The 22,812-nt window shown below is 36.6% G+C and overlaps 4 protein-coding genes and 6 non-coding genes across 13 annotated transcripts; 6 read left to right on the top strand and 4 right to left on the bottom strand.

Moving 5' to 3' along the window:
- Positions 1-464: 464 nt before the first annotated feature.
- On the bottom strand, positions 465-3,883 carry mfsc-1 (Major facilitator superfamily (MFS) profile domain-containing protein). Of its 2 annotated transcripts, NM_001267391.3 has the most exons (8): positions 3,764-3,883; positions 3,123-3,245; positions 2,881-2,987; positions 2,585-2,742; positions 2,124-2,323; positions 1,567-1,716; positions 943-1,519; positions 471-895 (listed from the first exon to the last, which is right to left on the bottom strand). In NM_001267391.3, exons 1-8 carry the CDS (start codon positions 3,784-3,786, stop codon positions 725-727), a joined length of 1,509 nt encoding a protein of 502 aa, NP_001254320.1. In that variant the 5' UTR covers positions 3,787-3,883; the 3' UTR covers positions 471-724. The 2 variants fall into 2 exon arrangements, with proteins under 2 accessions (NP_001254321.1, NP_001254320.1); NM_001267392.3 differs by lacking the exon at positions 3,764-3,883 and having other exon boundaries at positions 465-895.
- A 2,116-nt stretch (positions 3,884-5,999) lies between these two features.
- On the top strand, positions 6,000-6,056 carry mir-8188. Its single transcript, NR_131422.1, has one exon. It is a non-coding gene; the product is annotated as a pre-microRNA mir-8188 (primary transcript).
- Positions 6,057-8,893: 2,837 nt separating this feature from the next.
- Positions 8,894-10,992, bottom strand: T27D12.6 (uncharacterized protein). The gene is made up of 3 exons (NM_001267390.3): positions 10,810-10,992; positions 9,179-9,259; positions 8,894-9,101 (listed from the first exon to the last, which is right to left on the bottom strand). Exons 1-3 carry the CDS (start codon positions 10,858-10,860, stop codon positions 9,021-9,023), a joined length of 213 nt encoding a protein of 70 aa, NP_001254319.1. The 5' UTR covers positions 10,861-10,992; the 3' UTR covers positions 8,894-9,020.
- T27D12.8 lies at positions 9,729-9,785 on the bottom strand. Its single transcript, NR_051760.1, has one exon. It is a non-coding gene; the product is annotated as an Unclassified non-coding RNA T27D12.8 (non-coding RNA).
- T27D12.10 lies at positions 9,729-9,785 on the top strand. The gene has a single exon (NR_051761.1). It is a non-coding gene; the product is annotated as an Unclassified non-coding RNA T27D12.10 (non-coding RNA).
- A 46-nt stretch (positions 10,993-11,038) lies between the features above and the next one.
- Positions 11,039-11,101, bottom strand: T27D12.9. The gene has a single exon (NR_051758.1). It is a non-coding gene; the product is annotated as an Unclassified non-coding RNA T27D12.9 (non-coding RNA).
- T27D12.7 lies at positions 11,039-11,101 on the top strand. Its single transcript, NR_051759.1, has one exon. It is a non-coding gene; the product is annotated as an Unclassified non-coding RNA T27D12.7 (non-coding RNA).
- A 1,753-nt stretch (positions 11,102-12,854) lies between these two features.
- On the top strand, positions 12,855-12,964 carry mir-355. The gene has a single exon (NR_002365.2). It is a non-coding gene; the product is annotated as a pre-microRNA mir-355 (primary transcript).
- Positions 12,965-13,924: 960 nt separating this feature from the next.
- clec-144 (C-type lectin domain-containing protein) lies at positions 13,925-15,438 on the top strand (the record flags this gene model as incomplete). Its single annotated transcript, NM_064127.3, has 7 exons — positions 13,925-13,994; positions 14,123-14,182; positions 14,233-14,291; positions 14,483-14,597; positions 14,759-14,951; positions 15,135-15,179; positions 15,228-15,438. The coding sequence occupies 7 exons, from the start codon at positions 13,925-13,927 to the stop codon at positions 15,229-15,231; spliced, it is 546 nt and encodes a 181-aa protein (NP_496528.2). The 3' UTR covers positions 15,232-15,438.
- A 1,041-nt stretch (positions 15,439-16,479) lies between these two features.
- pes-5 (Patterned Expression Site) lies at positions 16,480-18,570 on the top strand (the record flags this gene model as incomplete). 3 transcript variants are annotated; one of them, NM_001267388.2, is made up of 3 exons in its annotated part: positions 16,480-16,587; positions 16,920-17,823; positions 18,039-18,567. In NM_001267388.2, 3 exons carry the CDS (start codon positions 16,480-16,482, stop codon positions 18,455-18,457), a joined length of 1,431 nt encoding a protein of 476 aa, NP_001254317.1. The 3 variants fall into 3 exon arrangements, with proteins under 3 accessions (NP_001254317.1, NP_001359621.1, NP_001366978.1); NM_001373797.2 differs by lacking the exon at positions 16,480-16,587 and having other exon boundaries at positions 16,914-17,823; positions 18,039-18,570; NM_001381619.1 differs by lacking the exon at positions 16,480-16,587 and having other exon boundaries at positions 16,950-17,823; positions 18,039-18,457.
- Positions 18,571-22,812: the final 4,242 nt, after the last annotated feature.

The raw sequence follows: 22,812 nt of genomic DNA, 5'->3' as shown, positions 1-22,812 counted from the left end.
GTTTGGAAGCTCCCGATGTTGGATATTTCATAGAAATTGACATAATTATTTTGAATTAACACAATTTTCGTAGCTATAATGAGCTAGGAATCTTCTACGAAACTTTCGCTTGTAATTTCTTTGGAAAATCATAGTCAGTTCGGCCGATGCACCATGTTTTCACATTTTTTATGGATATTAGAAAGTCGTCTACAGTAATATTTTCGATATAAAGTTTCTTATAATGTGTTGGTTGACAATAATTTTTGGAACCTCTTGTGCCAAAAAAGCTACAAAACTCTAAATTCAGAGTCAGAATTTAAAGCAGCCTACACCTTATGGGTCAAAAATTGCTTGCAGCCGACCCACTACGGGTTAAAACTGCAAGTAGCCGACACCTCACGGGCTTGAATTGCGGGCAGCCGACACTGTACGGGTCAGGCTATATTTTGATAACTCCTGAACTCTCGCAAGCTACATCCTTCTTTTTTTTTGAAAATTTGTTTATTACATTTTACAATTCTCAATTTTATGCACCGATTTTCAAAAATGAAAAAGCGAAAAAGAATAAAACAAAAAACAACAAAAACGTAAGAGATCAACAACATGAGAGAGGAGGATAAAGAACTGAAATTGACTTTTCAGATAAAGTTACTATAATTTTGCCCTATACAACAGAGCAATCTAGTAATTCTTGATTATTAGCAAAGATTTGTACAAGTTTTTTTTAGGTGAAATTTTCCATCTACAACTTCTCCGGAACGTCTTCAACGTTGTGAGAAATCGTGGAGATTCCGGTGTTTCTGATGTGGTGTTGCTCGAAGTCAGCGACGGAGCTAGCTCGGTGGAAGCTATCGGAAGTCCACTCGCAAGGGTCACCTCGGACGAAAATGACAAAGAAGATGTTGGTGATAACCTGGAAAATAGAAATTTAGAATTTTTAAAAGTTCGTTCTGAACCCACCATCACTGCTCCGGTAATTAAGAAAACATATTTCCATTCTTCCTGGGTATTGTTTGGAGTCAAAGCATTCACAAAGAATGGAACAATGAGCATAGTAATCGTAATTCCGAGGGATATATTTCCGGTGACAAAGTGACTGTACTGCTTGGAAAGCACTGGTCCTGCTTTGAAGAATCCTCCTGTGGTGGCTCCGAGCATTGCAGCGGCGCATCCCAGGACAATCATATTATTTCGCTTGTGCTCATCTCCCATGAATGCAAGGACGCAAAGGAAGCCAGCGGATCCGACAAAAGCCAATGTGTTGAACAGTCTGAATTTGACACCTTCCGAGAGGCAGGTCAAGCGATCGGAGGCAGCTCCGCAGATGAGCTTGGAGGAGAATTGAAGGAATGGAGGGATGGCGGCGGTGATTCCGGTGCTGTGAACTGGGAATCCAAGCACCTTGGAGAGATAGATTGGGGAGAAGAGGAACATCATGTTGACGCAGGTGAAGTTTCCGATGGCGGCCACCCAGACGGCCCAGATGGCAGGGGTCTTGAGGATAGGCCCGTATGGGACTTTTTTGAGAGCTCGCTTGCTGAAAAAGAAGGAATTAGGATTTGCTAAAGTCTATATAATACTTACTCAACAGCGGCAATCTTTCCGATCGAGATCTTCTTCAACTCGACATTTCCCACGAATGGATGTTTTTGTGGGGAGTTACGGTAGAAGAGAGCGTACGTAACGAAGAGAAGGAGAGAGACGGCTCCGTGAGCATAGAAGATTGATGGCCATCTGGAAATTTATTGCGTTGTAAATCAAGTGTTATAAATCAAGTGTCCTCGACATTGCTGGAATTGCTTGAAAAAATTTTAAGGATCGAAACTGCAAGCAGCCGACACTTCATGGTCAGAACTGCTACCACCCGACATCTTACGGGCCAGAATTTTTAGCAGTCGACATATCACTGTTCACAGCCAAAACAAGATAAACTAATAATAATGCAAGAAATTTGAAAATTTTGTGCTAAATGCTTCCTTTTGAACGTTTGATTTTCAGTATACATGTTGTCAGAGTACCTATTTATACATTTTCCACCTACAAGTGTTAAGAGGATTACAGTTCTTTGTGATAAGTCGGTGGGTCGTCGGACAGTGGTGATAGTTCAAAAACAACCCGAATAACAATTTTTTCCTACTTACTTGAACGCCGAGCAAAGAGCACCGGAGGCTGGCATAGTGATGGCTGGAGATAGTTGAACGTAGGCGACCAGTGAGGAGACGAAGAGCCCGTTTTGCTTGAAATATGACCATTTGGCACAGAACGAGCCAATGACTGGGAAGTTGGCGGCGAATGCGAATCCCTGAAGGAAGCGGACTGCCAGGAAGTAGTAGAAGCCCATCTGAAATGAGTTGGAGGTTTATGGGAAAGGTATGAAAAAGAATTGCTAGCAGGCGACATATTACGGGAAAAGAATTTCAAGAAGTTTTTTTTCCAAACATTTTCCCCTATTCTCAAATACAAATAGAATCTAGAACTTTCCAAAAATTGTTTTTTCTACTTCTTTACCCTATTCAACTTCCAACTCCATTGTACTTTTCTTGTTCATTTTCCCACTCTTTTTTCACCTCAAAACTTTTTTTTTCAACAAAAAAAACCATACCCGAATGGACAATGGAATCAAAAGAGTCGACACAGCCGACAGAATTCCAAGACCGGCGAACACCGTCCGAATGCCGACCATTCCGACGAGTTGTACAATCGGGAAGTTGCCCAGCAACGCGGCGATCGCCACGATCGCCATCGCCAGCGAATTTTGCGCTGAAAGGAAGAAGGTGATTGATGGAGGTGTTTATGAGATCTTTGATAACATTGGCTGGGGTCATATGGCTGATAGGCCCCCGACCTTATGAAATTGGAGAAGAAGAAGAAGATATGTACTTTAGAAAGGGGACTTACTGCTTGTAAAGTGCGTTTTTCGTGCGGTACCGTTGAGCGATGCACCCATCTCTGAATCATCATCATCCATACATACCACTGCAAAGTTGAAGGCGAGAATATTGGACCTGGAAGATTTATATTTGATTATAAGTACAGAAAGTTTAGCTACTGATATTTTATCGTCAATTTGGAAGACATCTTTCTGCCGAACTTTGGAAACTTTTTGTCAAACTTTGGAAAACTACCAAAAAAAAACGTACCAAATACTCGTCAAACACAACAAGATCAGCACCATAATCACGAATCGCGTTCTCGTGCCGAACAGGCTGATGTAGCGAGTTTGGGCGGTTGCCTGTGTAGGGAACACGGCGTCGGCCATGCTTCTGAAAATGGATGGTGACGATGATCACGGGGAGGAGAAGGAGGATGATGATAACTGAGAAGTGTGAAAAGAGAGAACAATGGGGAGAACTGTGTATTAGGAGAGTGAACAAATGAACTAGTAGGCGGCGGACAAAGGAGATACCTCAAAAAATCCTTTAATATGTAATAGGACTTCTGATGTGTGGTCCAATATATTAAGTTACAACTGAAAAAAAAAGTTAGCAGCTGACAATTTACTGGTTCAGGATTGTTTGCAGCCGACGCATTACGAGTCGAATCCTCTAGCAGCCGACACCTTATGGGCAAGTATTGTTAGCAGCCGACATTATACGGGTCAGAGTTGCTAGCAGCTGACACTTTTTGAAACAAATATCTAAAGTTAAGAATAAGTCTAAAAAACTAAAAAATGAAATGATAATGCTCTATTCCAAACTTTTACAAATTTACAACACATTAACAAAAAATTAACAAAATAAACTATTCTAAAAAGTAAAAAAAAAGTAGCACATAGAAGTACCTTCTAGAGGGTCGATGTTCCATTTTGTTGAGGAAAAAGTAAACTGAATTTCCAGAGAAGACGAGTTTCTCTTTATATTTATATATACAGGAGACGTTTGTGTGAGCGTGTGTGTGTGTCCACCCCAAAAAAGTAGGCGGCGCTGGAAAAGGCGGAAAATGAGAGAGGACGAGACGCAGTTGATAAAGGGTTGATACAGTGATAACTGTAATTCTCTCGAGGTTGAGAATCTGGGCGGAGTTTCTTGAGGAGAGATTTTTGTGTATTGATGATGATTTAATACTGATAAGCTGTATTGCATCGGGGCAATGATCAGATGGGGGGAAATTGAAACTTTTTGGTTTTTGATAACTTATTATTGCAGAAGTTAAGATTTTGAATAAAAATAATTCTAGACCACATCAAATTTTAGTTTTAGTCTAGAACTTCACACTCTATAACTACATGAGACTACGATTCAAGTTCAAGTTTTCCTCGTACCTTTCAGCTTTTCAAAAATGATTCAAACTGACACGTCCAGTAGAGCGCACTTATTGACCATTTAATTAGTCTTTCTTGAGATCAAGCGGATATTGAAAGTCAATATCGTTTGATGACCAGATTAGAGGAAACCCCCCGATGATTTGTGACAGTGTGCGTCGTAAACCGCAGCAGCGGCGGAGATATCGAGGGAGGCGATCTTCAAAAATATCATTTTATTTATAGATCATGACGGGTTTATTGTCATGTTTTAAATATCAATAAGTGAGTCGAATAGCCCAGCGGAAGTCGGCTGCTGCCCTGGTAGCAACCGATACAATTTGGCTTAGCAGCTCGTGCGGCCGACACTTCACGGGACCAACTGTACTTTGTACTTTCTCCGGAAGCTGTCAGGTGTCGGCTGCATGCCCTTTCCACGTGACAAGTTTATCCACGTGAAAAACAGTAAAAAAAGTTTATTATGTGATCAATCGAAGAAATATCAATTTTGACGAACATGGAAACCGAGAAAATGACGTCATTTTCCAATCACGAATTGTTGATCCTTCATACTTCAATTTATGGAAACATAAAAACAATGGAAGAACATAATCACACCTCTTATCATAAGATAGTCCTGTTGAACAAAAAGGGGTACGAAAATTGTCACTTTTTGTTATTATTGTTATTATTGCCCGCTGTCTTATTATTATCATGAGTTTTTTTGTACCAATTTCCTGGACACACGGGATATTACTTTAAGAGACTAAATACGTGAGTCTATGATGATTAATGTAGCTCAATGAGCATAAAATATTGGAACTAATTGAAGCAACGGTCTTTTTTTCTGAATTCCTGTTAAAGTATCTCTTTAAAAACTTGAGTTTCAGCGCCCGACGCCTGCCGGGTTCCATCACTCATCATGAAAAAACACAGCAAGTTGCAGAGCCCGGAAAAGTCGGGCGCTTCGACAAATGATTTTTCCTACTTCAGCTTCACTTTGACCTGAATATCTGTAACAGAATCACCTCATCGTGATTTTTGAAAATGCAGAACTTCTATCACTTTATTGTATCACAAGTTCAGTAATCCAAATGCACTCCCCCGAATAAACAGATTATGTTCTTCAAAGAATCGGGCGTCCCATACCTAAAAAAGGCACAAATTTCAAATTGAAATTCAAATTTCTCTCCACAATTCAAGTTTTCATCGGATTGTTTGACCAGAAGGTCAAAAATCTTGAACGGAGTGGCATGCCCACTGATCCATGATGGAGAGAAAACTAGATATGGGGACATTGTGACAGAAAACTGGCGAATGTTTGATGAGTTTTTGACGGTAAAAATGAGATGAGCGAGTTTATTTTGGAAAATATGTATACAAGTAATTGAATCAAAGCAATTATAAACACGCAACGACACTCCGGTATTTCAGTTTCCAGGTGCGAGCACAAAATAAAAGCCTGCTTGCCTTCAAGGTAGCCTACGCCTCCTTTCTGCCTGTCTACTCATGCCTACTTAACTTGTAATCGTGGAAATGACATATGCGAGATACACGAGAGCCTGACGTACAAGTAATTGAATCAAAGCAATTATAAACACGCAACGACACTCCGGTATTTCAGTTTCCAGGTGCGAGCACAAAATAAAAGCCTGCTTGCCTTCAAGGTAGCCTACGCCTCCTTTCTGCCTGTCTACTCATGCCTACTTAACTTGTAATCGTGGAAATGACATATGCGAGATACACGAGAGCCTGACGTTGATTACATATAGGAGGCAGGCAAGATGTAGGCACGTAGGCAGTCAGGCCTCCAGTAGACACTTGCGAAATATGCCTGCCTATCATGTACAACTTTACAAATTTTTTATTTCCTGTGCCTTTAAACCGGGTGTACTGTAATTTAATAACATTTTATTTTATTTTTATTCTTTATATGTATGACGTGAGTTTCATCAAAAATTCATGACATTTTCCAAGGTATGTAACTCTGATTCTTGTGAGAGACATCCTTAAAGGAGCATGTCCTAACAATATCTGAGCTACAGTACCCCTCGATTTAAAGACGCACGCAAAAACGCCGGAGTATCGTTGCATATATATATCGAATTTCAAACGGCGCTTCGAACTTTCTTCAGAAATTTCATTATGAACCAATGCCAGTGTAGAAGTTCCACCTGAAACGTGATATGAAGAAATATGAAGGAATTTATTAAAAACAAAAATTAATAGGTATTTAGAGAAAAATGTGATTTTCACATGCAATCCGATGGCAAATAAGAAGACGAAGAAAAGCAGTAGACAAAGATGATGATCATTGAAGATTATAACAACTACTACTGTTACGAAGAAATAAATGAACGAATTGATTTATTATCAATACACAAGACTATTGTTTTATGGAATGTACACATCTATTTTTGTACAGAAATTTAGTGTCGAGGAAATGACGATTTTATGAGGTCTGGATCTAGAAGGTTCCGATTTTTAAAATGTTTGTTACAATTCTCCACAGGTGGCCTAGTTTCCTTGGCGGCCGAACTGTGATGTCACGCATGTATTCTCTGATCTTTGTTCTACGGAATACGGCGTTCTCCGTACTTTAGACTGTCAGATCTCTATGACGAATAGAGAGATCAAAAAATTATCGACTGAAGCAGTCGCATTTTGAATTTTCAGGAAATTGGTAGTCAAACATAGGTCACCTTGAATGCGGTGAAATACAAAATGCGACTACCGTAATACCTGAAATTCAAGAAAAAGTGCAAAACACAAATTCTCTGCCTATCTACCGGAAACTTTTACACCACGTGAGAGGTGATAAAAATTCCCAAAAATCCGATCTTCTGAACCGATGATCAGTGAAATTTGTGGTTTCCGATGGGCATTAATGTGTGCAGAAGTAGGAGGTGAATCTAAAATAACCGAAGGCCAAATCTATAAATTTAAGAATAAACGCGGGGCAACGCCGAGATGAAGAAGGACGTCTATTTGCAGAACCTTGTGATCTGATGTGTTGTTTTCTCTCTTAGTTTTTCACATTTTCACACGTCTGTGTCACAGATTACGGTAGGCAACACACAGCTGGCGGAAGTCATGGAACACAAATGATAGACAAATATTTGGTTTTGAGATTTTTTTTCCAATTTTTTTTGTTTTTACAGTTTTTTTTTTGTTCCGAAAATATTGAAAAAAACGATGCTCCAAAATGAACTAGCGCATGCTGAAAGGGAAGTTGAACTCAGGTTCTGCAACGTGACCGAGAAACAACTCGGTCGCCGATTTACAAAAAGGAATCTTCACAGTTTTGTGTAGCCGATTTATAGAATTTAGATTTACCTAAACGTTGACTTGTCTTCTACTACATGGCTAAAATGTAGAAAACTCTGTCACCAGGTGGCCGAGTTTGTGATTTTCGCGACAATATAATGGGACAAAATTTCAACTCAATTTTTGAAAAAAGAAACTCTTGACAATCGGATTATTGAAAAACCAAAATTTTGTGAGATTTTAAATTTTCTTATATTTTTTTAAATTTCGAGTTTCCAAAAAAAACTACAAACTAAAGTAAACACAATATAGTCGGGCCAAAGATTCCACGAGTTTTTTCTCTCTCACCCTATAAACCGTAATAAAAATGATTCATCTAAAAAAAGAGATATGATAACGACGACGTCAGAAGTTCGACTTCCGACCAATATATGTATTTCTTGACTTTGGGCTTCTATCAATCAAAAGTCGGGTGATCTTGGCTTCAAATTTACCCTGCGAAAGATTGACGATCATAGTTAACAGTTTGTGACCACTTGCAGGTAAGATTGGAATGTAGACGGCGGCGGCGGAGGTGTCATGAGTAGAAGTTTACTTTGATCCTCTCTACTTCCTTCAGTGGTTTGTTTTTATTATGATAGTGGTAGAAAGGGGGTGATAAACTGAGAAACTTGTAGTTTAGAAGAAGAAAGACGAATCTTGCAATAAAACTAAGGGACCGTAGTTTGTAGTTTTAACTTGATCACAAAATATCGGTTGGGAGAAGTTTTGGGAGTATTTCTGAACTGCATTTTTCAAGGCTTTTTGGCTTAGGCTTAGGCCTACGCTTAGGCTTAAGCGGTGCATTTAGGCCTAGTGTAAGTATAGCGACCGACATCTCCTGAGTGCATTTTTATGAGCCTGTACTTATGTCGGCTGCGCACTTTTCATTAGGCTCTTCTTTCTAAATTTTTGCAATTCTTGGTCTTTCCAACTATTTTCTAAAACAATTCAATAAAAGTTTTTGTAGATAAAAAGTGCAAAGCCCGCTTTGATAAAGTGCACCAGGAATCTAGTTTTTACAAATTTTCGGCATTTTTGACACATTCAGTTGAAACTTGAGTCTATAGTTTATAAAATAATGGAAAACTAGGTCTTAAAAACTATACCAAAATATACTTGTTAAAAATGAAGAGGGTACCTCAATAACATAAACAAATCATAAAAAGTACAGGGCTACGGTAATTTCTGCAATGAAATTTTTTTGTTCTATGTCTACAAAAATACTTGAGATGTTTTCCTCATTTAAACTTACTATTAGAAAACATTATTCAATTCGTCATGGAAAAATCATCCTTACATCCTTTTCAGTGTATCAAAGTTAAAACACAATAGATTAACTATTCGTAATTCGGGAGTCAGTGATCAAGTTTTTTCATGCATTTATGACATATATGTACAACTAAATCTCAAACATCTAAAAAAAATGACATGCAGTGTTTTCAGATTCTTTGGTTTCCTCGTCCAGTCTGCCTAATTTCAGCAATAGCTTCTAGAGCCTGAAAATCTTCGAGGAGTTCCTTCTGAAGCCGCCATACAAACTGTTTTCTCTGCTCTTGCTCCACCATGAGCCCTTGAAAAAAAAAGAATCATGCTTTTGAACAAATCCATATCCAAATCCAAAAAAAAAAATTTAATTCTACAACCTACCTCGTCTCTCTTTTCCGTCTCATTTTTTCGTTCAGGAATTCGAACGCGTTCCCATTCTCCAGAAGCTCGCAGCTCCATTACCTGAATTTTTTGCAAATATAAGTCAAACTTTAATTTTTTCAGTTAAAATCTCGATGCTTATAACTTAAATACTTGATTTTTTTAAACCTGAAACACCGAAATCAAAGACCTTTTTCAGAGAATTCCGTCATTCTATTCGGGTCATCTCGCTGATAACAAAACCCGATAACTCCTAGATAACACTGTTTTAATGCACTAAAAAGCCAAGAATAGCATGTTAATTTCGAGAATTCATATTTTTCATGTAGATCTGATAACAGTCAAACCTGACCCGCCAAAAATAGCCATTCCAACACCTATTTTTAGCCTGTTCGCACCGTTTAGAAAAAAAACGATGAAATTGATAAGAATGGTGCTTGTGATGTTGTATGAAACCTAAAAATAGCGCTGACCATCTCGTCGTTTTCTCATCCAACAGCACTGACCAAACGGAAAGGGATCGAAACGGATACGGTACGAAAATGTTCAGTCGGACAACAGATGAACTTCAGTCGTCATCAGATCGGAGACTATCGATATGAGATCGGAGGCGGCGGTGGAAAAATAGAAAAGGGTCTAGCAGCAAAGGAATGAAAAAGAAGAAGATAGGTTGATTAGAGACAGATTTCCATGACAGACCACAAAAAATATTATTCGCGGTTTTGTTTGAAAAGGTGATAAAAAATGTTTTATTTGATTAGGGGAAATTTATTTTTCTCGAGAGATAATCTTTTGGGGGCCGATTTTTAAATAAAAAAGTTGACCGGAAAAGTAAAATGAGTGTTTATGAAACATAGGAATTCCAAAAATTTAGATTGATTCTCGCATAATTTTGAATCCTTATAAAAGGAATTATCTGGAATGAATTTAAAAAAACAATTTTAGAAATTTTTTGTATTTTCGAAAACTTGAAAACTGAAATATTTGAACAACCACTGGAACTTAATTCAGTATTTTCTATATAAAATTTTTTTTTCAAATTTAATAGCCCAAATCTATTGAAAATTTATTATACCAGTAATGTGAATGAAAGCCAGTTCAAAATGGGTTGGAGCCTTGAAATATTATCTAAATTTTAGCTTAGTTACTTTTCAACTGGGCCGTTGGGTTGCAAGACTAATGAATGAATTACTGTAAATATTTTTACTTAACTGATGGAATTTTTAACAAAAAAATACATACTCAAATCCTCGGTGGTTGTGACAAACAGTTAAAAACTAAAAATGATCAAATCATTAGTCAAAAAATTTTAATATTCATGAAGCACAAAGCTGGAGCACATATTTCAAATATGCTAGTTAAAAATTAACTACAAAACTGTAGAAACAGTTTTAACAAGCGACAATCAAGATATAAGTTGGCAAAGTTGAACAAATATCTTATAGAATTATATTTTTGCAGGCAAACTAAAAAGTTCAAGAATAGTTTCAATGTTGGATCTATTTGAATAAATTTACAATATACAGTACCCATTATCTTATCAGAATCATAGTTCAAGTTCAAATATCTACAGTACCCTTGGTTCTAAACTCCGATTTTTTAATATGATAATACATTCAATAACCACTTACCACTGTGTCAGACAGGTCTTTGCCTTGTTTTGAAGGATTATTCGTCATCATTCTGGAAAAACTAGTCGGCTGGATTCCAGATAATATGAAAAAAGAACGAAAGTCATAGCTCCTTGAAAATGAGAAATGGTATTTATAGATAAAGTCAGATAGTCAAATTACGAAGGAGGGCGGGCACACACAGTTTATTACGGTGAAACAAGAATCCGAATATATTTATTTTTGTCTTTGGTCGTTTGAAGTTCGTCGATGATTTTGTGACGTTGTCTGTCAGTTGAAAGACCGAAGTTGAAAATGGGATAGTATGGGAAAGTCGGGAGAGTTGAGAGATAAAGGATAGGGGAGAACCATTAAATTTGGTACGGTATATGGAGGAGGGTGTCTAAAAATAAAAATTGGATTTTTGCGATTTTGAACCGGAAGGAATTTATATTTGCTTTTTCAAAAAATAAATAAATGTGCCTACTACATGCCTACTAGGGTGCGGGCCTACCTGCCAGGGCTACATGTCCTTTTCCTCCAAGTTTTCATTAAACTAAGACCGACAATGAAAAATTATTTTTTATTTGAGAATAGATTTCTGAAACATTCGGAAAATGACAAACATTGTCTGAAAGTTGTAAATTTCCGGAATTTTTTTTTCAAAAACTCGTTGTTTCGTCAAAAATAAAAAAATATATTATCGGATAAATCGAATACTTTTCTATATTTTGTGATTACTTCGCAATGAAAAATATTTCCTTATATCAAAATCTTAGGATTTTGAGCATTTGATTTAGTCTTGGTAACTTTATTAGATTAGATATTAGATTTTAAATCTAATTATTTTAAATATATTTCAGCAAAATATACTGTGTTTGAAAACGCATGTTTGCTGCCGAACATTGGGTTTTTCACGAATATATGAGTTTTTTGGAAATTTCGGTATTTCGAGCTCTAAAAAGGTCAATAATTTAGCCGGAAGTTTCCAAAAAACTTTTTCAACAGCTTCAGGTCACAATATTGATAGCAAAAACTGAAAAAATTCTAACAATTTGCAACAATGACAACTATGAATTCTGAACAATTATCCTTTACAAAAACATTTCTAGAAAAAAACCATATTCAATAGCAGGAAAAAGAATGACAATGCATACAAAAACCTCTGGAACATCGAAAGGTGGTTGTGCATGACCGGATGGAATATATTTTTGAAAATCAAAATAGTCATGTGAGTGCACTTTAAGAGTTATGTCATGTAGTGGAAGTTGGATGGAACCTTAGTTCTGGCATCATAAGTCGCCTGTTTTCAGTGCGAACATAGAAAATTTAAAAGTTAAAAAAATATCTGAAGCTGTGTGTGATTCAAATGTTTTAGAGTTGCCAAAAATAACACATTTGCTAATTTGATTTAAATTTCGCGCGTGAATAAAAATGCGTCGACCAATGAGCTCAAATGCTCAAATGCTCAGAGAAAGTGACCAATGCAGAAGATTGGTGGACGTGCTTCTCGCTAATTTGAAATAAAATTTGATTGACGAATATTGTTGCAATGAAAAGAAATTGTTAACGACAAGGTGGTTACATTTTTTAGCATTATTTTTACTTTATTTTAATCGATATTTTATATTAGGGTATAATAATTGCACAATGATTTTTTCTTGTTAAAAAAAATGTTTAATCGTTCATTTTCCCAAAAACCTTGATGTTTTAACTTCAAAAGATCACATCTTCCCAAATCAATTAATCAGTGCGCACTCTAAACCGGAAACAATTATAAATATTTAGGTTCTAAAAATACCCGGCCCCACCTCCTCACCCGAAAATAGTGCGAAAAACTGATAAAACGTCGGCTGCTCTGCCTATTTCTGACCATTGTGTTCTCCGATCGACACAATAATATTAACCAAAGATACAGAAACCTGCGTTTCTATCACTCGGCACGCAGTCTCGCCGAACGACGTTGAACTGTTGACGTCACACGTCTTCTGAACTTCGGATCTTCGCCCCCTTTCGATTGCATATCTTTATTCAGTGTTCTAGTTGTGTTGTCGCTGTTTGAGATTAATAATGTCAAGAATTGAATGGTTTGTTTTAGCCTGAGCTATGAGTCATCGGAATATGCATAGCTTCTTGCTAAAACATGCCAATCAATCTTAATTGACGAAGTTTTTGAAACAGGTATGTTTTAACTTTTATTCTATTATTGCTCTGATTTTAAACACAATATTTTAAATATTTTCTCAGTTTAGAAATTTCATTTAGACTTGTTTTAGGTATTTTAGGAACTTCAATTTTTATATTTGTATTTCTAATTCTATTCTGAATAGTGTTGTATCTTTAAAAAAAAAACAGGGTCAATATACCAAAAAATAAAACTTAAAAAATTTAAAGAATTAGAAAAAAAGATTTTTTTATTTTCACTCGAACTTTAAAAGTACCAAATTTTAAATTATTTTCCATAGAAAATTTATTGATTTTACTCAAAGCACGTGATTACCATAAAATCCAATTATAGAAAATTACCTAAAAGGGTAAAAGTGTGTGGGCACCCAGGCGCCAGGCCCGAAACCGCGCCTGGGGGTTTAAAAATCGGTGATACATGTTTCCAAAGAAGTAGGTATCTAAGGACATAAAGCAGAAGATCAAGTCTGATCGAGAATGTTGCATTCAAGCCTACTTATTGCCAACTGCTCTAAGTAATTTTTCTGAAGTTACAGTAATCCTGCCGTACTCATGTACAATGCTAACAATACAGTACTTCTACACAATAATTAGAGTTGATATAAGAATTAATTTCATAGACACAAACTATGTATAGCAAATGATGATGATTGTTATACAATCTGACAAAAAAACAGCTAGAAAAAGATAACCCGGTATGCTTCTGAATTCGCAACAATTTGTGAAAGATAAAAAGTAAATTAGCTTTTTTTCTAACAATGAGATAGTGATCAAGTGTTTAGAAAATCCACTCTTAATTTTCCAAACATCTCGTTCTTCTCCTCCTCTGTTAGACATCAATTCATATTTTTAGAAATTTTGGTGGGAGGTGGGATACATATCGAAAAGATCACTGCCAACAATTGAAGATTGTTTCGGCAGTGTCTTTAGTGAGATAAGACTAAGCTTAACAATGTCTAGGATGATTTTTCTGTTCCTTATTCCCGTGGTCACTTCTTGTATTCCAACTCAACAAATTGAAAGTAAGTTGGATTTTTGTGAAATTGTTCTGGATACTCACAGTGCCCGGGGAACGGGCAACAGAGGGTGACCCGAAAATAATGTTCATGAAAATGTTCCGAATTTTCTTAATTTTAAACAACGTTGTTAGCGACAACGACAACAACTACCACAACAACCACGACTATGACTACCACTACAACTACTGAAAGTGAGTTTCCGTGTCGCCAAAAGAACAACAGAAAATTGTCTGATTTTCAGTGCCGTGTCCAACTGACTGGGAAAAGTTTGAACGCCCTAGCGGGCCATGGTGTGTCAAGGTGAGGATTCGAATCTTTGACTTTAAAATTTTAAATCGTTTTGGAGAGTATTAAATGCGTCGCAGTTTTTTTTGTTAATGATTTGGCAAAAGTAGAAGTATCTGCGAGAACAGAAACGGAGTATGACAGCCATGCTAATAAAAGATATACGGTGGTCCCAATACAAAAATTTATCGAAACATTTTTTTAAGCTATTTGTTGGGCTATATTTACAAGGAAATCGTAACGAAGCAAGTGCCCGTTGTGCTGCAGAGGGAGCAGTTCTCAGTGGAGTTCAAAATCAAGCAGAATTGAACGCTATGACTAGTGAGTAATATAGCGACTTTAATAGTATGTTTTAAGTTTTAGGCCAGTGTTTCAAAGGGTATGTCAAACCAAAAAGTTATTAATGTTAATCGACAGCAATATTAGCAAACATACATACGTAGATGGAATTTTGAACAATTGTTTCTATGGACGTTTTTCAGGACAATTCACAAAGTTGAGATACGGTTATTTCTGGGTTGGTGCAATGAGAAAAACGTCATGTTTAATGTCGCAGCTGACGGCGACATGTACTGCACTGAATTCTTTTGAATGGACAGATGGCTCAACCACGGGTACAGATGGATTTATTTGGAAGACCGGAGATCCAAACAACTACCTATATAATCTCTATGAGTAAGATGCGACTTGAATTTTCAAATACCAGTTTTCTAATGAAATTTGCTTTCTTACAAGTATAATGGCAAACTGTCATACTTTATCCCACCTTTATAATTCAGCACGTTTTGTACTTGCGGTTCCAAGCTTTTATATATATAATGGCTCTCAGAATCGTTTTGATTTATTTTTACATTTCAGCGAACCCTGCGTTGCTGTAGATGTTAACCTGATGAAGGATATAGCGTGAGTGCTGAGGATCACTATATTTGTACTAAAAACTTAAATTTTCAGATGAACTCGAACTGATGTAACTGGATATGCTTGTGGAAAACCATTACAGTTAATCATCGGCATAATTAAGCAACTTCCGAACAGTAAACCGACAACTTTTCAGTTGTATTTAGTGATTGCTATTTCCCTGATTATTTGATTGTACATTTTTTACTGTGGAAGTTAATTTTCACAATTTTGATAATGGTTAATAAATGCTACAAACCTCAGAGAATGTAGGAACCTTTACCGGAACGTTGACTGAATATTTAGTAAATGCATCAACTATTTTGAGATTTTGTTTTGAACGATTATATAATATTTTCTGCTTTCAAAACAGAATTTATTCTCCAAAATCCTTTTGTTCCTCCGAAATCTAAAATTTGATGAAAGGACGAAGCCACATGTAAAACTATCAATAAATCATCAAGGACACCGCACCTCCTATCTCTCTGACACGCGCTCCCTCTCGTGTAAAATGCAAAGTTGCTCTATTGTTAGATTGAATTTTACCGCTAGGAAAGTTTGAACAGAGGGACGAATTTTTTTGCGACTGTTTGTTTATTTTGTCTGTACAATTGAGTACGTTTTGATTTAATCCCGTAATATCAGTTTATATTATTTATTAGGATCTAGGAAATCAACTCTTTGATTTACAGTTAACTTTTACAATTTTTTTAGAAATTATTACACTATTCCACGATTATTCAATTCGCCTGGTACCCATGTTTTGTTTCTGGAATCTTCTCCTCATTGAAGATCTATCATCATGTTTCAAAAAATCCGATAAGCTTTGTCCCTCTAGTATAATATATGTGACGTCACTGAAAGACTACTAATTTTTATGATGAATCTTGAAATTAACCTTTCTGCTTTGTTCCTTTCTCGCATATTTTCTCGCCAAGTTCTTTCATTTTATACACTATTAGGTAGATCCAATCTTGTCAACTTTCGTTGAACTTCAATTAAATGATTTCCGTATTTCCTGTAATAGTATTGTACTCCACTACTTTATTTTAAAAGGTTTATTCTCGGTTCATTTCAAACATACCAACAGAACATTATATACAAACGATAGAAAAAAGATAACAAATGTTTTGTCAGGTGATAATCTCTGAATAGGACAAACGACAATTAAGGTATAAGCTGGCAGAGTTGAAATACTACATCTACCAAGTTACAATCGTAATCTTGTACATTGCGTTGGTTATTCAAATGTGTGAGAAGAAAAATAGTATACACCATAATACTTGGCACATGCATGTTAATCGATATGTACCATGAACGAGATGCCAGCTCTACATGCATCGCCTCCCCTGCAATAAAACTGCCCTCTTCCGCAGCGTTCTGTCTGTTTTATCGTTTTTGCGCATTCTTTTCGGTCAGTCTTTCTGTTTTCAATTTTCGTTTAGTTTTTTTTCTTGCAACGTTTTTTCTCTGCTTCAACGTAGTTATTCTCTATTAGTATTGCACCTCAACTTTGATAGCTTATATCTCAATTGTCGTTTGTTCTATATAAAAATGTTCAACTAGCAAAATACTAGTTATTTCTTTTTCTATAATATTTTAGTTAATAATTTAATGATATCTTCGAAGTTAACCAAGATATAGTATTTCAAAGTAAAGTAGTGGGAGCGCAACACTAATAGAGGAAACTTGGTTTGATCTCATTCTCTGCAAATCGACTTCATAAGCAATCCTCAAAAATTTCAGCTCATCTTATACCTTGCGTTTCCTGTAACTATGTATCACAATCAGAACCAAGGTGGTTGGCCAAGAGGCGGAGGACGAAGATGGCGTGGTAATGGTGGCGACAGAAATAGGTTCAACAATCGGCGGAGTCCAGATAGAAGACAAAGCCCACCGAGGGATTTTGGCAGAGACCAGTACCATCAGTCTCATAGATCCTGGTCTCCAGAATCGTCCAGACAGGAGCAGTGGTATCCCTCTCCAAACCGTCGGTATCAAGAAAGATCCTCACCCGAGCAGTATTACTTCCAAAAGCGGAGACCACGAACTCCGGATCGGAGGTCACCTAGACCAGGCAGATATTTCCCTGTTTTCAGAAGGTCGTTTAGTCCGGTTCAGAGGCATCAAATGAACCGGCCATTCCACTCAAACGAAAGCTTCAGAAGATCCCCAAGTCTGGAAAGAAACTATCGAGGAGGATCACAAAACTTTTCAAATGCATCACAAACATCGGATCAGCAATTCCACTCAAATAGATGTCCAGCTCATGAGCCAAGACAATTCGAGAACGATTACCATTATCACTCAAGATCCCCGAGTTTTGATAGAAGATCCACGCAGAATCAACGACGATCCTCGAGTCCAAGGAACTATGAACGTCAAGGATACTTTCAACGATCTTCAAGTCCAGAATCAGGGTCTCCCGGGGGATACAGACCAAGATCCCAGAGCCCGCCTGCACGCCATCCAAACTTTGAGGACAGATATCCACAGCCACCAAGCGACAACTACACACCGATGCGATCTCTAAAAAGTCCTGAAATTGATCCAATTGATTTCGACCGCTTACGAATCGAATTGCTGAAGCCTGAACCAGTGTACGTATATCGTCGTCAACTAGAACCAATCCCAAATCAGCAGAATAATGGTGAGTTTTTAAAATGTTTTGAGTTTGAGAAAAACAACCAATGTAAAATGTCTAAAAAAGGTAGGATTACAATAGGATTACTGTAGAAAAATTATGTTAGGATTACTGTAGGACTACTGTAAAACTACTGTTGGATTACTGTAAGATTAGTGTAAGTCTAATGCATGATTACCGTAGAATATTTGCCAGAAGGTCTATAATTCAAGAAATTTCAGTCATCGACAACGAACCATGGGTCCCCGACACCGCCCAAGCCAACGATGTCCCGAGTTGCCTCTTCCACACGAACGGCTACAAGAACGCCATCAAATCCCGTCCTATGCGAGAAATTTGCAATGAAAGCTACGTCAATCGGAAGATCAGACGCCCGTGTGTTTTCTGCAACAAGCAGCACTCTGTGGATGAATGTCATGAAATAACGAATGTGGAGAAGCGAAGAGAGTTTCTGGAAGATGCGGGAATCTGCACCAGATGTCTTGGAAGGCATTCCATTCGGAATTGTTTCAATCGAGCGCATTATGAATGCGATTATTGTAGTGATGAGGATCCTGATGTTGAGCCTCACCACTCGTGTTTATGTCCACTGCCGGGGACGAAAACGGAGTTTGTCGATATGAGCTTGTTTAACTTTTAAATTATCACAATTTTTTTTCAAATTGTTCAATGTTTGTTATTTTTCTATATTTGTATTGTTTTCTTTTTTCTGTTTCAAGTTCAAGGAAGATAAATAAATGATGATACTGTAATTTAAAAAAAAAAGAGTTTTTTACTCTAAATGACAGAAAACAGTCTCAATCTACCGAATTTACATAACTGCTAATTTATGGAATTTTTCTAAATTTTTTTTTTCAATTTTGCAACAAAAATTTTTTTTTTTTCGAATTCCCCCCAAATCTCCTAGTTCCCACTTTTGTGTTTCCTGTCTATATTAATTGAATTCTGAAAATTTCAGTCATTTTTTGCCGTAAAATTTAAAAGTGAGTTAAACTTTTTTGCAGGAAAATTTTCTGAAATTTTGATTACTTGATTACTCAAACATATAAATTTGGAAAACAGAAAAAAAAAACGTTTTTGCTGAACCTAGACTTTTTGAAGAAAAAAAAAGTTAACGATTGTTAACAAAAAAAGTTTAACAAAAAAAAAAGTTAACAAAAAAAGAAAAGTTAAGGCAAACACTCATTGACTACCTTCTCTTTGACTACCTTTGCTCATTGACTACCTTTCGGATCATTGACTACCTTTCGGATCATTGACTACCTTTCGGATCATTGACTACCTTTTGCTCATTGACTACCCTTCGGCTCATTGACTACCTTTGCTCATTGACTACCTTTCGGATCATTGACTACCTTTTGCTCATTGACTACCTTTTGCTCATTGACTACCTTTGCTCATTGACTACCTTTCGGATCATTGACTACCTTTCGGATCATTGACTACCTTTTGCTCATTGACTACCTTCTCATTGACTACCTTTTGCTCATTGACTACCTTTGCTCATTGACTACCTTTCGGATCATTGACTACCTTTCGGATCATTGACTACCTTTCGGATCATTGACTACCTTTTGCTCATTGACTACCCTTCGGCTCATTGACTACCTTTGCTCATTGACTACCTTTCGGATCATTGACTACCTTTCGGATCATTGACTACCTTACGGATCATTGACTACCTTCTGCTCATTGACTACCCTTCAGCTCATTGACTACCTTTGCTCATCGACTACCTTTCGGATCATTGACTACCTTTCGGATCATTGACTACCTTTTGCTCATTGACTACCTTCTCATTGACTACCTTTTGCTGATTGACTACCTTTGCTCATTGACTACCTTTCGGATCATTGACTACCTTTCGGATCATTGACTACCTTTTGGATCATTGACTACCTTTTGCTCATTGACTACCCTTCGGCTCATTGACTACCTTTGCTCATTGACTACCTTTCGGATCATTGACTACCTTTCGGATCATTGACTACCTTTCGGATCATTGACTACCTTTTGCTCATTGACTACCCTTCGGCTCATTGACTACCTTTGCTCATTGACTACCTTTCGGATCATTGACTACCTTTCGGATCATTGACTACCTTTTGCTCATTGACTACCTTCTCATTGACTACCTTTTGCTCATTGACTACCTTTGCTCATTGACTACCTTTCGGATCATTGACTACCTTTCGGATCATTGACTACCTTTTGCTCATTGACTACCTTCTCATTGACTACCTTTTGCTCATTGACTACCTTTGCTCATTGACTACCTTTCGGCTCATTGACTACCTTTGCTCATTGACTACCTTTCGGATCATTGACTACCTTTTGCTCATTGACTACCTTCTCATTGACTACCTTTGCTCATTGACTACCTTTCGGATCATTGACTACCTTTCGGATCATTGACTACCTTTCGGCTCATTGACTACCTTTGCTCATTGACTACCTTTCGGATCATTGACTACCTTTTGCTCATTGACTACCTTTCGGATCATTGACTACCTTTTGCTCATTGACTACCCTTCGGCTCATTGACTACCTTTGCTCATTGACTACCTCAGATCATTGACTACCTTTCGGCTCATTGACTACCTTCAGTTGCTCACTGACTACCTTTATCTAATTTTTCAGAATTTTCAGTTTGTTTTCGCTGAAAAATCAGAATTTTCAATAACATGTTACTTTTTGATGTCTAAGAAGGTCGTGCACTTTCTCATTTCTTAAAATTCCGGAAAAAATGGAGATGAAATCTGATGTATAAATGCTCATTGACTACCTTCAAATGCTCTTTGACTACCTCTATCTAATAAAATTTTCCAAAATTTATTTTTTTGAAAACTTTTCAAAATTTGATCAGATATTATAGAAAAGTGCAATTTTTGTCGTTTTTCTTGTTTGGATGTTCTGAACACTATTGCAGACGAAAACCTGAGGTATAGTAGAACCCCTAAGCTCAAAAAACGCACTCACTTCGGATGCTGATATCTCCGTGGAAAAAAAATTTATGGCAATTGATTAACTACAAAGTTGTATATCTTAATCTAAAGTACAACTTTGTAGTTGATTGTTTTTTCTCAAAAAATCTGTTGGTCGAGATAAAGTTGTGTAAAGTTTGGCACCTTCATACTTGTATTTTCTTCTTCTTTTTCTGTTCATATCTCATCCAACCAATTTTTTGATAAAAAACGATTAACTGCAAAATTGTACTTTATATTAAGATAAACAACTTTGTAGTTGATCACTTTGTCATAAAAAATTATTACACGGAGATATCAGCATCCGAAGTGAGTGCGTTTTTTGAATTTTGAGGTTCTACTATACCTCAGGTTTTAGTCTGAATTCGTGTTCAGAACATCTAAACTAGATAAACAACAAACATTGCATTTTTCTATAACATCTGATCAAATTTTGAAAAGTTTTCAAAAAAAGTTTTCAAAAAAAATTTAGAAAATTTTTGTAAAGGGTACCCTTTGGATTTTTTTTTCATAAATCGAAAAAAAAACATTGAAACCTAAAAAAACCGAATGTTTTTGACACTATCGCCAACAACATTTCAGTTGGACACATTTTATTGCAAAATCTCATTGCCAACTATCCTATGCTGAAACCTTTGAAATATGCTTATGCTGACGTGCGCTTATGCTGACAAGAGCTCGCACGAGAATTTCGTGATCCAAAAAACACATTGAAAGCTTATATCGGGACACTTACCGATGTAAAAGAAAACCGAACCTATCCAGATTTGAACCAGCAATGACTGTATCTGAAGACCGTGCGCTTAACCACTACACCAAAAGGGCGAGAGGTGCGTGCGTTCTCAAGGAATATATGTAATCAGTCGAGCTGTATGACAACTAGAGCTTCTCTCGATTGGAAGATATCTAGTACTTGAAAATGTGTTCATAAAGCTTGGAACTACTACAGAATAAGTCATTAACCTATTTTCTGTTCCTAATGTTCAGTTTCTACAAGAAATCTATTCCACATTGATTTTTGTGGTGAATTTGAACCTTCCGTTGGCCTAAAATACTTTTGGAGAGCTACTTTTTTCGGAAGTATTCTTAAGTCTTCTACAAATTCAACTTGTTGGAAAATCGGGAACTTCTCTGATTCCTCGAAAATACTGTTGTTTAAAAAAAATTTTGGCCTAAATTTTTTTCCTCAAAAACACCTTCATTCTGGTATTTTCTAGGAGCATATGTCATCTGTATTGTTTAATAATTTTTTTTTGCTTCAAAAGCTCTGTTTTTGTGCTTAAAACTCTCATTTTTGTCGATTTCCTAATTTAAAACATGGAAATTAAAAACATTTCGGAGTACGGTACACGTCGGTGTTTGCGTACCTTTGCGTATCGTGCATTTAATTCGACGACATTTGTATATTTTTAAATGCAAAAATCAACGAAAAAGTTCTTTTTTTAGCACAAAAACAGATCTCCTCCCATTTTTTCCGACGGAGGCTATATTGACCTACCCTCTTCCTGAAATTCCAATCTTCAGAAAACATCTAATAATATATTGAATGTCATCGCCACTTGACCAATCGATTCGAAATGCGCGGGGGAAATCGCAGCGTCTGAATTTTTTGACCACCTCGGGTGTTTCCCGCTCATTTGTCTTGCCACTTTTTTTTGTTTCTCTACTTATTTCTTCTAGTTCTAACATAGTTTCTCAGAAAATCTTACAGATTCTAGATTTATCAAATTTTCTTTGGACTAAACTTTGCCAGCTAATATCTCAGTTGTCGTCGTTTGTTCTATTAAAAAGTTTTCAACTGACAAAATTTCTATTATTTCTTTTTCTATATTTTGGTAGTTAATTATTTGTTGATATCTTCAAAATGAACCGAGATAACACCTTTTAAAGTGAAGTAGCGGGTTGCAATAGTGACTGTACGATATTTTTAAATCACATAAACTGTCATAAAAATCTTCTTTTTGAAAATATTTTCCTCGATCCTTCCTTTTTTAGAAAATTTCTACTTTTT

The sequence above is a fragment of the Caenorhabditis elegans genome, chromosome II, assembly GCF_000002985.6.
Source record: "Caenorhabditis elegans chromosome II".
Taxonomy (NCBI): domain Eukaryota; kingdom Metazoa; phylum Nematoda; class Chromadorea; order Rhabditida; family Rhabditidae; genus Caenorhabditis; species Caenorhabditis elegans.
The sequence above is the reverse complement of the archived record's forward strand: the minus strand, read 5'-3'. Positions and strand labels throughout refer to the sequence as shown.